The 16,336-nt window shown below is 38.7% G+C and overlaps 1 protein-coding gene across 1 annotated transcript; it reads left to right on the forward strand.

The window, feature by feature from the left end:
* The first annotated feature begins 3,820 nt into the window (after positions 1-3,820).
* Positions 3,821-15,512, forward strand: LOC101846324 (corepressor interacting with RBPJ 1). Its single transcript, XM_005090135.3, has 9 exons — positions 3,821-4,026; positions 4,498-4,592; positions 6,012-6,090; positions 7,483-7,550; positions 8,863-9,014; positions 10,499-10,602; positions 11,269-11,357; positions 12,739-12,836; positions 14,527-15,512. Exons 1-9 carry the CDS (start codon positions 3,955-3,957, stop codon positions 14,790-14,792), a joined length of 1,023 nt encoding a protein of 340 aa, XP_005090192.1. The 5' UTR covers positions 3,821-3,954; the 3' UTR covers positions 14,793-15,512.
* Positions 15,513-16,336: the final 824 nt, after the last annotated feature.

Raw genomic sequence — 16,336 nt, forward strand, 5'->3', positions numbered from 1 at the left:
CAAAAAACCCCCCCCCCTTTTAGGGGGGTATTTTTGAAAAAAAAAAAGGGGTGGTTTGGGTAGTCTTTTTATATAAAAAAAAAATGAAAAAAAAACCCCATTCCCTTATAACTTATAAGGTCACAACAGGAGGCGGCCACAAGCTTAGGACGGCTGTAAGGCCTATGAAAATGTTTTGAGTATTTTTATTTTGGAGGGAAGGAAGAAAGGAAGTTTCGTGTCTGCTGTTTGCGTTAAAATTTTAAAAGTTTATCAGACAAGGAAGATGGTGTGCTCTGCAAAGATAAAAACAAAATGAAATGTGTCTGATAAGGAAAGCCATGTGCCATGATGAAACAATCAAATGGGGCGCCACAACTCGGCCAGTGAGTGACACTTCTGTTGCAACTTCATGTTGGTGCCCATTGTAACATACTGGGTAAACAGTGTGACTGCTCATCTCACTTCTAATTTTGTGTGGTCAGAGTTGTTGTGGACCGCCTCCTTCTGCAGCGGCTTAAAATTTGTTACCTACGGGTCAACTTGGGTAAATAGTGAGAAGGACCTACATTCCTGGTAATTTGGAGATCTCTTGAGATGTAAACTAAGCAGCTTTGAGTAGTGTGAGACTATTCTATATGAGCTTCCAATGACTAACTATAAGTGTCTTACTGGAAAAAGTTGAACATTAACAGTAATTGAATAAGAACAGGGGCGGCTCTTGGTTCGTAGAAAGTAGAACTGACCGGCTGTAATTCCCATTGATTACCCCCTCCCCTTAAAACCGTACCCCTTACAACACACACACACACACACACACACACACACACACACACACACACACACACACACACACACACACACACAGAGAGAGTCAGACAGACAATCCATTTTATACCTACCGGTACACCTTTAGGTTTATGTGGTTTTGTGTATGTGTGCGTGTGTATGAGCGTGTGTGTGTGTGTGTGTGTGTGTGTGTGTGTGTGTGTGTGTGTGTGAAAGAGAGAGAGAGAGAGGGGGGGGGGTGTCAACGTATGAAAAGGTTTTAGTAGAAGAAAATCCACACGTTTATAAACTTCAAAACGTTTCAAGACACTGAAATATGGATAGAAAAATGTCTTGATCAACTCAACACGAAACAAGAAACACTACAATAGTATAATAGAGAAAACAAACTGAAAGTGATAAACATCCACTTCCTAGCCCTGGCTTCTTGTACTACTAGTAGTAGTACTACACCCAAAGACCTACTTTCCATACACCCAGATATAGTCTCGACGTGCACTTGTAAAGTAAAAATCCGAAACCTGTGTGACGACAAAATGTCAATTGATACCTTACCAATGACGCTGTCCCATGCAGATGAAGTCTAGAATCGGAATAAATAATAATATACTGTACTAAACACACACACACACACACACACACACACACACAGAGAGAGAGAGAGAGAGAGAGAGAGAGAGAGAGAGAGAGAGAGCGCGCACACAACAATGTCCGATCATATGCAAACGTTCTTCTCTGCATTGCACCTCTCAGTTCTCAGAACACTGATCTAGGTGGGGTACTGTGTTAAATGCTAAAATTATAGACATTGGAGTCTAGCTTGGTTGATGAAGGTGGGAAAGGGGGAATTTTGGGGGTGTATTGTTTGAGGCCCAGATCACTCTGATAGCCAAACGACGAGGCGCTTCTCCTCGTTAACATTCCCTCTTTCCAACAGGGCGGTTCGCCGGCTTTAAAATCGCCGCATCGCGGTTCGGAGAAGGTAGGCCTTTAACTCCTTGACTCCGCGAAGAAGACGACGAATAAAACGCGAAACAGGGTCATGGCTTGCTTACAATTCAACTGGGATAAATTAGAACTTTGTTCACTATCGATGTACAGACAGTTAAAAGGAAAGCATATGTTGAATGCTAAATGTCACTGATGAAAAAATGTAAAAGTATGTTTTGTACTGCAGACCTGTCCTTCTTTTATAAGTAACAACAGAGAGGCCAACTGGAAATATTATATTAGAAGCCGTCTTTGCACTCTGTGGGCAAAAGATGAATTCAGAATTCGCCGGGACGACTAACATCACCACTGAGCATGCGGTTTTTGGTGACGTCCAGTGTGACAGGGGGGGGGGGGGGGGGGGCGATTTACATAAAAGTTACGACAGGCGTGATAAACAATGATAAAGGAACCAATGTCTGCAATGCGACAACACACTACAAGTAGTCGAACCCCTTATATCTCTTTGAGCAGAGGCGAAGCGTCTATATAATCAAATAATCACTGCTTCCCTTCCTAATTTTGAAACGTTGTAGCAGTCAAATTCACCCATAAACGTAAACCTTATAAATACATGTAAAAAGACGTTCATAATCAACAATGAACAGTATGCCTAACATTCAAAACGGTTTCACTGCCACCGAAATAGCTTGCTCACCCCTCTCGGGCCACTCCATAAGCAGTCACAAGCTTTGATTAAATAAGCTTAAAGTGGGGCTGGAAGAGTCTACCAGTAGAGTTGAAGGGAATACGTGCATAGCAGTCAATACTGTTTCATTGCCACATATACCCTGTTCACCCCTTTCGGGCCACAGTTATAAATTCAGTCGTAAGCCCTGATTATGTAAGTGAACTATTACACTGGTCGAGTCTACCTTACAGATGTGAGGGGCACTAACTCCTAATAATCTCTTTACTGCTGCCTGTGCTTCCTTTTTTTCCTCGACTTTTTAACGTCCTATAATCAGATCGTGACCTCGATTATGACACCGGCTCCTGGCCGCGAAAAGCTAGACAAAAAACAGCCAAAAGTGAAATTAAAAAAAATGATAATTGTCATGTTCTACCAAAGAGTTAGACTCCCTGGTATCTCTATAACATATTATAGATCTAGTACTGACATCTCTGCTTCCTTGCTTTGGGTTTGTGTATTCACTTCTAAAGTTAGATTTAATATTAGTTGGAATTGATATTTAATGAGATACTTTCCCGATTATTTTGGCAGTTGAATTCCGGATTTGTTTTCATTCACACAACTTAAGAGTCACCACCTTGAGTAAGATTCTTGTGTGATATCCCCAGGCCATAATATCTGGTTCCATTTCACTTTGATTACCTTGTCAAACAAGTCAGCCCTCGCCCCTGTCTTTGAGCGTCTTCAAATTGGCAGAGTGTTTTTTGAACGTTGAGAAATAACATTAATTTCATTTACTTGAAACTAAATAAACACCGCTATTAGTTATAAGTCTCTTGTATTGTCCACTGTACAGCCGACAAAAAGTGACCGGCGCCGCTAGTCTTGTCCACTGAAAAGAACCACCCTTGAATAAGATATGTAAGTATAAGAATATTGAAAGGGGGTAAATGTAGATCTAATACTCTGGTAAGTCATTAAGATGGGAGGGATAAATCTAATCATATATCAAATTTAATCCAAGTATAAATTTTAAAAAGAAAGGTTTAGTGAAGTCAGGCCAATAATGGAGGATTTATAACTTTTGACGCTTGTGGAGTGTGTCCTCGATATCAAGAACATTATGGACAGAAAATGAAAACAGTTAATTAAATGCCTGAGAACATGTATCTGTGAAGGAAAAACTTGTTTGAATTCTTAATGAGCCTTTTAAAGAAAAGGAAGAAAAAAAACAGCTCAAAAGAACAAACGAATATTTTTGTCGTAATTGCATTTTTGTCATAATTAATTTACGATTTTTTCTCCCATTTTTTTTACTTTCTTTTTTTCTTCTGTACTTAAAGAAACACATGATATTTGGTAACGGACAACTTTTCACAGTCGACACCGCTTTTGGAAACTAAACATCTATTTCCGGTTTACAGGTTTACAACTTCCGGCTAGAATGATTTTATAAACAATTTCTTGTTTGTGTTTGGCGTTTGGAGCACGTTAGGTTGTTGTGGATCAAGGACTGATTTTTGTGTTTTGTATAATAAGAGTTGCTCTTTAAAACCTTCAAGATGGGGAAAGGTTTTAATAATTATATGACTAAAAAGTTTTTTCATCCAGCGAGTAAAGACAACATAAAACGTGTAAGTAAACTGACTGAATGCGTGTGGGATGAGTGAGAGTGAGTGTGACTGACTGACTGAGGAAAGCTGATAAAGTGAACAGAGATTCCGAGAACCGCATTGAATTACATAATAGACTGTTGAAGAGCCTGAGAAATAATTTAGAAGACTAAGTATTTTTTAGATTAATGAACAATGTTCTCTAGGCTAGGCAACATGTTTGGCAGTGAAAGGTATTAAATTATATAGCTGTAGAATTTGTTGTTAAAAAGATCTCAATTTTGTGTCATGTTCAATATTGGTGGAGTTTGATCTTAAGGGAGGCATTAATTTTAGGATTTGTCTTGGTTGAGTAGTTCTGTTCTTTAGCACATAAATTGCATATAAAGTGTTTTTTTAATTCATGTTGGCAGTTGTCTGAAATGACTCTTTTATGTAAGTAATGGGCTAGAACTTAACCTCACTGCTGTTTGTTTCTCTTTGGCTTTATAGAAATGGATGGCAGAACAGAAAACAGCGTTTGAAAAGAAACAACAGGAGGATTTGCTAGCACAGTATCAAAAAGAACAGGAAGTCCTGAGCAACAGGTAAGTTTTACTTTCTTGGCTAGAACTTAATAGAGTGGAAGAGACTATTTACTTCATTTGAGATGAAAGTTAGCAATGCTACCCACAGCATGCCATGCCGGCACTGCAATTATACAGTAGACTTGCCACAGCCAAGGCTAAACCTAGGAACATGCAAATTAATCACACCTTATGTATAACACACCAATATGTGAAGGAGAAATTTGAGAACTCACAGAAGTAATTTTTTCCCCCATTTTCAGTGACGGTTGAGTTTTTATTGAAGAAAAAGAATTGATTGGTGGTGAGTCCATAACCTGCCAAATGGCACTGTAATTTTCTGACTCTCTGTATTCAGAGGGGCTGCGAAACATCTGAATATTACCCAAGCTCCCCTAAATTTGGCAGCCACTGAGAAGAAAGACTGATCTTCACATTGCAGGCTTCTGTTAGAGAATACAAGGGAAAAGGAAGTAACGAGGTGGTTGTTTTTGAATGGTACACATCTGATCACCATGCAGAATCTGAATGCACATCATCTACATCATCGCCGAAAGGTTAAACTTAATATTTTAGATAGCTGTGGCATTGTTTGAATGTGAATGTAAAAACATGTTGCATACTCATTATCATGTTTTCTGCCACTTGCATCTAGTTTTGCTCAATATGTTTAGAACTTTTCTCTTTAAATTAAAAAAAAACTGTTTGTACTCTCAATGAATGGCCTGTTTTGCCCTTTCTGAAATGATACAATGATTTGATGTATCCAAGGCATACATTTAGAAAGCCTGTATAGTACATGAAAATTTGGTATTATAAGTTGTAATTTTCATAGCTAATTCTGTTCTATCACATGCTCTGCTCAGTGTACAAATCAGTGTGTGTGTTTTTTTACCTCTTGCTTTCTTTTGCCTGTTACTATGGACTGAAGGGGCTTTTAGTCTTTAAAACAGGCCATTATGTATGACAATATAAATATTCAATTTTGTAGCCCAGCATTGTATTATTGTAGAAGTAGATTTTTGGTTTGATATAAAAATTGTTCAAAGAAATTTCTGGTTTACTACACAAAAAACGATTAAAAAACTGTAACATTATTATTATTTTTGTTGTTGTGAAGACATCAGTCTCTTTTACACAATTTATGTCTAAAAACAATATGATTTGAAATTCAGTCACCAGCATCTACTGTGATGTAGCTGTTAGGTGATCCGCTGTTCAGGGAGAAAATTTCCTAGTATCTTGGTCTTTCTATATGGGATATGGTATTCCCCTCAGCCCGGGTTGGCCCTGACAAGTTGCCCGCCTCCTGAATGATCTAAATTGTAATTGTATTGATGGAGGCATAGAAAACACCTACATTCTCATTCAAATCGAAAATTCAGCGTGGAGCTATGTTTATTTTAACAATATTTTCCTTTGCTATTTGCTGTTTTACAGAGCCCTCCTTGGAGACGAGAAGGCCAAGCTTGGACTGAGCTTCTTGTATGATGCACCACCCGGTCTGAAGAAAAAAGAGGTAAAATGAAAAGATAGGTTTGGTTACTTCTGTTGAAGGTTCCCATTCTATCGGGCAAATGGAAAAAAACCCCTCAAGAATTTCATTTTCAGCTTTCATTGTTGGGAAAACTTCATGAAACTATTTGGAAAAAAAAGAAAAAAAAAAGGAACACAGCAGGAAGATTAAACTGAGTAATTAAAAATAGCCTATCACCGAAAGTTTTCTTAATTTTTGCCTTTTTGCGTGGCCCTGCTAGATCTCAGGGGTAATTGACTGCTGATTTTTTTTACATGTGTAGCTGTCTCTCCTTATTCGTATGGTCCTTTGCTTTGAGGCAGCCACATTCTTTGAAGATGCTTGACATTTTTTATGCTGACAAGGGTATTTTCAGTTTTAGTAGGAACTAATTTTGAATTTTGCTCGAATAGTGCCTGAAGCCTACTATTACTACTGATTTTTAAGACCACCAAGGTTTTTTAACCTGGCAACTTGCACCCAGGACCTCCTAAGATTCACATTCTGAGAAGCATAGAGGTGTATTTGATCTTGCTTAGCCTAAGATCAGGAGTGTGCTGTAAAGACAGCAGTAAGAAGGAGCCAGGTGTATCATTAGAAAGAGTCAGAAGTAAAGGGGAGAGGAGCCCACTTGAGGCCAGGGATGGGGGGAGAAAGTGGAGAGGAAAGCAGATGACAGAACAGGACCAGAGAACAGGTAAAGAAGTGAAAGGAGAACATTTTAGAGAAGAGAATTTTTCCAGCCCTGTCAGGTTTTGATCCTGGGACCTTTTGAATGAGAGGCGAACACTACCTCTTGACCACGAGAGCCCTGTTGATTTCTTCTTGATTTGGGCCTTTTTAATATCATGTGTTGATTGGTCAGTATAATATATTAACAGGGTGATTGCTGCTGCAGGAATGCCCCGGGAAAATAAATTTCGGTCCATTTTGCAGAAGAAAAGCCAAGGGTATATTTATGAAGCACATGTGTGCATGTCCTAATGTTTGAGACTCAAACATTTAAAAAAACTAAATTGTATGTGGGAAATTTGTAAGGTAAAAATATTTCTGACATTTCTGTACAAATTTTGGAATAGAATTAAAATAAATCTGTGGGTTGCAATGTATACTTCAAATATTTGAAATTATGAAGTTGTGGAACATGGTAGATAAACATCACATTAAAAAGGAATGAAGCTTTGAAAAGACTTTGTACATTTGCCTGCCATCCATAAAATTTTCAGAATTCCCTAATAAATATGCAGAGAACTTTCTGCCTTTCATCACTGCCAAAATAATTTAGTTCTCAGAAATTGTTGTAGTCAAGTGTGACAAAGTCTTGAAAGTTTTGCAAAGTTTATGAACCAATACTCACCACTTTTTTCTAATGTGAAGTTTGAAATATTTGTGCAGGAGTCTGAGGGTCAGCAACAGGAAGTGAAGTTTGAGTGGCAGAGAAAGTACAACGCTCCCCGTGAGGCGTAAGTTGATTGTTTTCTGTTGTGCTTTATCATTCAGTTGTTATAACTATTTGAATTACAGTGGAACTCTGATTCAACGAGGTCGTTGGGCCTGATCTAAAATCTTGTTGAATCCGAGTGTTCCGTATAGCAAACACGAGGTTTAGTGCAGATAATTACATGCACTGAGCAAGTAATGTATAAAGAGAAGTCACAAGTAGTGCCTGAAATGCCTGCATATTATGAGCTGTGTAAAAAAAAAAGACCGATTCGTTCAAATACTCAAGCCTGTTTCATCTCGATTGTTTACCAAGAAAAAGTTGTGTTGCTGTGTAGAGCCGAGCATATGGCAACTTTTGATTCCATAGACCAGCGCACAATTCAGTACGTAGATCTACGTCAAGACTAGCTTATTATTGTAATAATGATCAGTTGCCGAGGGAAAAAAAAAGACTGACACGTTTGTATATGCGACGTTCAACGCCCGGACCGCTAGTGGCCCCCTACCCGACACGCAGACACAGCCACACGTGTGCAGGCCGCCCATCCAACCCCGACACACGCCAGAGTAGACATGTACGCGTGCCAACAACACACATGTTGGTATTTAAAAAGGCCGCTGATTGGTCGCATGCAATCGGCTAAGTGAATAATGGTTCATGATGCAGGTGCAATGGATGGTTTCTGGGAATAGATAAAGTTTGTTCTGGGAGAAAAATTAGCAAAGTTTGTTCTGGGAGAAAAATTAGCGAAGCCACGTCTGCGGGGGCTGTTCACCATGGAAGCGACCTCATTGAATCCGAGCTGGCTGATTTAAGTGCTCGTTGAATTCGGGTTACTTTTATTGATTTTAAAGAAGGAAAAAACAGGGAATCTATCTCATCTTGTTGAATCCGAGTTATCGTTGAATCTGAGCTTGTTAAATCCGAGTTCCACTGTATTGCAAAAAGGTTAACAGTATAATTTGATTGTGTTTTTACTCTTATACATGTTGCAGTTGCTTGTATTGTAGGTGTGCACTCTCGATTTGCATTCCATTTGCTTATTTAATGGTGTACTCTACTGTGGTCTTTTCTGTTTGTTAAGTTATCAAAGTTGGCTATTCGGTTTACTGAATGTTGGCATATATCTTTTTTGTTGTGTTCTTGAATTAAGAGGCTTTGAACCTTTTTTATATGCAAGTTTTATTCAAGAATACAAAATAGTAAGACCATTTTGGCACTCATACAGGCGATGTAAAAAACCCAAGAACATGTAACATAATTAGTAGTTCGACCATTGCTCCCCCTTTGCTGACTTGAATTGTACAACTTTTTCTGTGTGTTTTCTGCAGATATGCGAAGGATGATGACACTATCAGGGACCAGCCATTTGGTATTGAGGTCAGAAACGTGCGCTGCATCAAGTGTCGACAGTGGGGTCACGTGAACACAGACAAAATCTGTCCTCTCTACAGCAGGAACTTGACGGCAGAACCAGAAATGCGTTAGTAGTTGTTTCCATAATTATTGTTTCAGTAGGTTGTTCATGGTTGCTCCAGTGGGGTTAACTTCTGCTTCTCACACGTCTCTTTTTCAATGTTACTGGGTTTTTTGTTTTTTTTTAATTTATAAAGTAATCTTTTACTCTCCCTTCGTTGTTTCTTTCTCTGTGTTGCAGTTTTGATATGCTTCTCCACGTCTTGTCGTGAGGTTCTTAGGAAATTACAGCAGTGCTTTCCTGTAGCCTATTGCCTGTTTATGTTCTGTTTTCTCTGCTCACCTTTGTCATACACTGACAATCCTCAAGGCAATTGTGGGTTTGGTAGGATCTATGGTGCCTCCTGTCACCATGATGGTCTCCTCTTTGAGTATTTGAGGTCTTTATTGAATCCTCTCTGCAACACAGGTTTTTCTCTGCTCTTGACGACCTTCTCCCATTTGGTTTATAACTCTTTAGCAGCCATCTGGAGGCCATTCCCCTGTCCACCACCTGGGAACATGGTGGGTTGGGTATGGGGACTTGTACTAAGTCTTTAGTACCTCCTAGGAATTAAGAAGTGACAAATGCCGTTTCTGGGACACTTGAAAAAACTTGAACATCTTGTTCTCACAGGAAAAATAGAAGGCAAACAAGACAAAGGTAGATCAAGAGAAACTTATTTAGAAAACCTGAACAGATGGGTGATGGGGAAATACCAGGATAATAAAGTTGTTTTTTTTAGAGCATCTGAGCATGAAGAAACATGATTGCCGATATCTGTTTCAGATCTGGCACTTAATAATGATGATGCTTCTATGGACTCTTTGTTCAAACATGAAATGTGGCAATTTTTCTGCCTGCTTTCTGTGAAGTACGAATCAGCAAACTTGTACGCATTGTTTTTGAAGAGTTGATTTTCCTCAACTTAGGGATGAATTTGAATTTAACTGATAATGTTTTTCTGAAGTGGACACAAAAGTCTTTTATAGATGTAAGGCTCTAGGTTTTTTTTTTATTACACCAATAACGTCTCTGAGTTTGAAAATGTTGTGGAGACATTTTACCGAAAAATGATATTCAAGATAATCTCTATTTTTGTGCAAGTTGAAAATATTATATGCTGTCATGTCTTGAGTGCTATTGCTGGTCGGTCAACACATGTATCTCAAACTGTAAAAACATTCAAAAGTTTTCATGTTGTATTGAAGATGTAGGCGGTTGGCAGGTGCTCTGGTGTGGTTTGCTCTTTTTTTTCTTTCATATGTCTATCATCCTTTTCTCTCTTCCTTCTTTTTTTTTATGTTACTCTCTTGTAGTAACGCCTCTAATCATCGGCACTGAAATGATCTATTTGTATTGCAAGTGCCGTAAAAATTTTAATAATACTAAAACTACCTTGAGATAACGTTCATTAGTTTTTCATTATGATGAAGTCTCAAAGGCCTACATTCATTAGTTTTGTGTTATTGGAGGTCACTGACCCTTATATTCTCTTTACTTTGTCACAGCGGAGACCAGCAGCTCTGGTATACTGGATGGCCTACGTGAAGATGGCTTTGCCATCAAGGACAGTGTGCTGGGACGTATGATGGGGTCAGAGCCAGAAAGACACGTATGTATATCTCATATTTTCGCTGCAGTGTGTGGAATGTTTGTCTTTCAATGAATGCCTAGTTCCACAGTACTGATCAGTCATTGCTACTGCTGTTGATACATTACTAGGATTACAGAGCGCTGAGCGAAGTGTTAATGAGTAGTGTTCAATGAACATCTATGCTTATTGAAAAAAAATGTTGCTTCTTTTGTTATGTTTCTTTTCTTTAATTCCTCGTAAGGTTTTAGATTTAAATGTTTCATGATTATGCAAGAGCTTTAACATTTTTCACTCCACTAATGGTTAGTTAAAGGAGCCAAATGTAGCGGTCATGACTCATACGCTAATATTACTGTCGAACATTCTCTAAAGGCCACCTGTATAAGACAATCACCTGTACAAGTGGCCACTTCCCATTTTCCCTCGTGCATTTTCTTACATTATAATGACACTTCGTAAGATGTTCACCGGCCTAAGATGGCCACTTTTCTCTGTGTGGGTGGTCTTCTTAGACAGTTTGGACTGTATTTAGATTCCCTTTGTTGAGACCTACTGTCATTTTTGCTACTCTCTTCATCTGTTTTATTTAAGAAGTTCATACATGGTCATATTTTAATCAAATAGAAACGAGCTAATGTAAAGGTGTTGGCAAAAAATGTGAAATCTGACTCTTTTGTTCAACAGCACAAGATCCTGGCTCAAGAAGATGAGGAAGATCCAGAAGTGAAGTTCCTCAAGTCCCTTACGCCCAAACAGAAGAAGAAACTGTTGAAGTAAGTGATTTGCTTTATTTGTTTGGGATTGTTTAGTTTTGACTTGTGGCATCTAGGCTCTCATTGTTTGGACCAGTGCCACAATGTGGAAGGGACAGATGTATTACGACTGTTAAATTGTTTTCAGCTTGCAGCATTGTTAGGGTATGGCTCCGAGGAAAGAGGTTGATTTTTTTATGTCTCTGAGGGCAAAGCCGTAAGGTAGATGATATTTCAATAGTCTTCAATGGTATCCACACATGTGGACCTATGTGATTATGTAGATGTACCTTTGTTGAACCATGGCCTGGTATTGTGGACACCAGCTACAGGTTCCCAGGTGGTGGTGGGGGGGCTTCTGGTATGTCCTACTTCTTTAATTTCCGTATGTTCTTTCTGTCTGTTTTACCCTTTTCCAGCTCTAAATGAACATTATAGTGTCAATATGCTACTCTTTACTGAAACAATGAAACAGACAAGGCTACATGTTGGGTATATAAAAATTTTTTCATACTAATGCATAGTAGGTGGGGAAGAGTCTCAGTTTACGCTTGATTTTGATGGGACACTAAGCGATAGCACGAGTAATAGTGGAAGCAGTAGCAGAAACATGTGCAGCTGAGTGACAAAGTGATGTTGGATTGTGAACAGTAGCTTGTAGAATATGCAGCAAAAGAAATAGCAGCAATTATTGCAAGCGTAGTGATGAAATCAGTGCTCATCAAAATGAAATTGAAGAAACCGACATTTTACTCCCCGCTGGGTAATTTTGATCAATTCCCCCTTTTTTTTTGCTCAGCATCTTTTATGTGAATTTAATAACACATTTCTGTATAGATTTTACTGTAAAACATTGATCAACAGCATAAAAAATGTAAATTTGTTGTTTCCAAAGACACTAAAGCTTTGGAAGTGACCGAACTTTGGTATCTTTTTTTTTCTGCCTATTTTATCTCTGACACAAGGCAACCCCCACTCCCTTCAATTGCAAATATCTTGGCTTCTGTTCAAGGTAGATGTTTTTTTGTTTTGTTTTTCACCCAAAGCTAGACAAATGAACAAGCTTTAAAGGTGGTGTACCGATAACTTTATATACCCAAAAACTGACGAGCACCTGACTTTAACCCTTCATGCCCACAGGGCGGTTTGAATTTGAGACAATTGTGGGAAACAATTTGATCAGGCTTGTTGAGAAGAGTTTTTTGACAAACCCGGACGAATGTCTGAGAAAGCAGTCCTGCCTATATAAAGAAAATATAGACCAAGCATTTCAGTTGGGGAATGACATGTTGTATGATTTTTCACATGACTTTGAATTTGGCCTGTTCGTGTTATCTGTGCCAGACTATACATATACTTTATTTTTAATAAGTCTCTGATTTTTGTTTTTGCATTGATTCAGGAAGCTGAACAAGCTGCAGTCTTCCTCTGGCAAAGAGAAGAAAAAGAAGAGCAAGAAAAGGAAATCACAGTCTGACAGCAGCGACTCAGAGTCTTCAGGTATGTTTGAAGTCTGATGGAGTTGATAACCTAGGCCTGTAGATTAATAGTTTTGTGTGCTTTATTGTCCAGTTCATGTAGCATGACAAGAAAATTTTTTTAAATATAAAAAATTGATAAGCTTATAGTGAGTTGTGATTGAAACGGTACAGGTTTACTGCCCTCTTTAATAACATAATAATAATAATAATAATAATTTATAATAACAATTGCATTTTTGCCCATATCCCTGCGCAACAGCTTGCTCTTTGTACTTTACAACTATTGTTATCTCAGCAGACCTTAGAACACTCAGAAACATTTTGGGCGTCGGAAAAGCATACTGTGCTAGCAGCCAGCCATTAAATTGTTCGAACACTAAGAAACTGACAAGATCTTTTGCCATCTGTAGCTGGATAGCCATTCCCATCATAGTTGGGTGAGGAAAATTTGTTTAAAGTGCCTGTTCCCAAAGACACAATGTCAGGCCCCTGATGGGTTTCGAACTCATAACCTGTTGGTTTTGATCCCAACAGCCTAGCAACTAGATCACTGACTCCATGCAACGTTATAAATGATAACTGCAGTGTTAGGAATTCATATTACACACTTAAAATTATACAGTTGAACCTGCCTTAACGGAAACCTGTATAAAACGGAAACCTGTCTTAACGGAATCTTCCCGCTACCCCTTGATTTTTTCCTCTTTAATTACCTGTATAAAATGGAAACCTGTCCAACGCGGAAACGGCAAAAAAAATCAGCTCCCTTCCGAGGGTTTCACCTGTCTAAGATGGAAAATGCTTTGCCCGCTCAGCACTGATTTGAAATAAAACTCGCAACTTTGGTTCTGCTGGCTCTAAACTTAACACCACGGCCATACCGCTGGGCGAGGAAGGGGAGTAGGGGTGCAATTGTGGGTAAATGTTACCCTAGACATGTTTCCCCATCGTGTGAACCCTAAGCGGTGCAGATGGTCAGGGAAGTGAGGGTGTGAAATCTCACGACTGCCTGTGAGAGTGCTCGAGTACCGAGCCACTACAGAAACTTTCTTGGGTAGCCAGAAGCCAGAGGTGTAAAATTAGACTGACCAATGTCTGCCGCCCTTATCGTAGGCCAGCCGAGAAAAGCGTTCCTCGAATCGTTGTTACATGATGGCAGTGAGGGGTGGCATTGGTTGACTGTGCTTGTTACACTGATGGGTGGGGCTAAGGGCGGAAGCAAAGGAGATGTTCAAACATTTCTGTGTTTAATAGGTCAGACAGTGGTCCTATGAAAGCCAAGCACTGGTGGTAATTGGATTAGTAAGACTGACGCATGTCATAGCAATGGAGAGATGTGAAGTTTTGACCACTGCTTACCGATCTGACAAGCGATCCTTGATCCCATCGGCTGGGCCTCTGAACTTTCTCCAAGTGCCCAAAACTTCTGGAATTTGTTTATAGTCATGATGGCTGCTGTGGTGATACAGTTGATAATGAGCTTGTGCAACAATTGGAGGTTTGAGACTGAACAGATGTGGAACTTTGTCATCTTTTTTTGGTGAAAATCTCCCCTCAGCTCTGTACGTTTTTATTTCCCTTGGCACGACTTGTTTTATATTTAGTAGGGTTTTTGACTTTCACAAAATCAAACACTATGTTATTCTTTGGTTGCTTTTATTAAATGCAAACTCTCATCTATATCTCTGCCTTTACCTTTTTGTTTTCAGATGGTGAGCTGGTACGGAAGGATGCATCTCACAAAGTGAAAAAGTCAAAAGGGTCATCCCACAAACACAAGAGGAGAGAGAGGAGTGATTCGGAGGAAGAGGAGGAGGAGCCAAGGAGAAAGCAAAGACGAGACCACAGGGAGGAGAGAAGAGAACAGCACTCGCATGGAGGTAGTCGTGACCGCTCCAGGAGCAGGGAGAGAACTCACAAGAGACACAGGTCCCCGGATCACGACAGTAGAAAGAGGAGACATGACAGAGACTGATGGTTGATTCCTAGTAGTTGTCATGAGTTGATTTTTTAGAGAAAGGAGGGTGTATTTGTTAGAGTAAAAGATCTATTGGAACTTCGATCAGGAGAATTGAAAGATGAGAGATAGAAAGACTTAACATTTTAGATTAAGATTCACGGAGTGATCAGAAGTTGATGTTTGAGTTTGGAAAGCAGGAGGGTTTTGTTAAATGAGACAGAAGAACAATTAGAGTCTTAATTGAGAAAGTTGAAAGAGGTGTTGTAATGAATAATCAATGAATTTTGAGTAATGTCCATGTTATTATTGATTTTTTTTAAAGGAATGAGGTTTTCATTTATTTAAGTTGAACAGGTATTAGAACAGATTGGGATGGTTGAAAGATGAGATGTGATAGAGATTTTTCTTGCAAAGTGATACTTAATACTTTACGCTAAAGTTATGATGTGAATACACTGCTATATATTCTGACTCACAGATGATGAAGTGTTGGGCAAGAATTCCTAGTATTGGGCAGAACAACTATTCTGAGAAGTCGTCTTTGAAATTAAGAATTGACTCCTCACTCTCAAATTATATTGAAGAACGGCAACAGACTTAATTTTTCTTAGTCACGAGAAGAAATTGATCTGGTCAAGAGTTATAGTCTCCACTCTATTAGTGACTGTGTTGCCACATGTAGATATTTGTGTAAAAACGTGTTGTAATAATTAATAAAGACATCAATGTGTTTCCGCTTTTTGTTATTTGTTGATGATGAAACGGTTACTTGATGGGTTCCGTGGTAGCATGTGTTGTATGCCAAGTTTGGGGGGTAAAAAATGTGCTCTGTCTTTTCCTGTGTCCAGGCTGCAAGCAGCAATGGGTGAATTAATTTTCTTTGTCACTAAACTTGTTTTAAGTCTCCTCTGCAGTGTTAGGAATTCCTATAACTATAATAACACATTATTAGCACTATTAGACTGAGAAAGTCTCAAATTTTTTTCAGTTCAAGAATTATTATATCTAGTAGGTATTGTCGTGGAGTTTTTCATAAAAATTCGGGGCTTGAATGAGTAGATGATTACGAAACTAAAGATTTTCACAAATTTGTGACTACAGAGATGAGTTTTCTTTCTTGAAAGTACATCTCCTAAGTAAAACGATCGACATGTTGCTTCATAGGTAGACTTTGGAAGACACTACTTGCAGGTCCTTCTGAAACTTAATCTACTTTTTGGTCTTCGTAGAGCTAACTTGTAAAAAGTTGTTGATCCTGTCAATGAAACTACTCTCCCCACCCGAGTCAAATTCAAGATGAAAATGAATTCTAAAAAAAAAAAAGAGTGCAAATTGTAACTGTGATAGGTTTGAAGAGCATGTCTTCGAGGTCTGTGTGCAATCAAAATATGCAGTGAGAGGATCGTCGGTACATGTACAGTCATTCATTCTTGTATAATTTCAAATGCTAAGCATTTGTCTTGCAGCTGTAGTCAAAATAAGATATTTTAGGTGAGTGTATGGTGGCATGAACTTGCAGTTTTTTAAAATATTTTTTTTTAGATTTTCTTTTCTCGAGT

Source organism: Aplysia californica, unplaced genomic scaffold, assembly GCF_000002075.1.
Source record: "Aplysia californica isolate F4 #8 unplaced genomic scaffold, AplCal3.0 scaffold00013, whole genome shotgun sequence".
NCBI lineage: Eukaryota > Metazoa > Mollusca > Gastropoda > Aplysiida > Aplysiidae > Aplysia > Aplysia californica.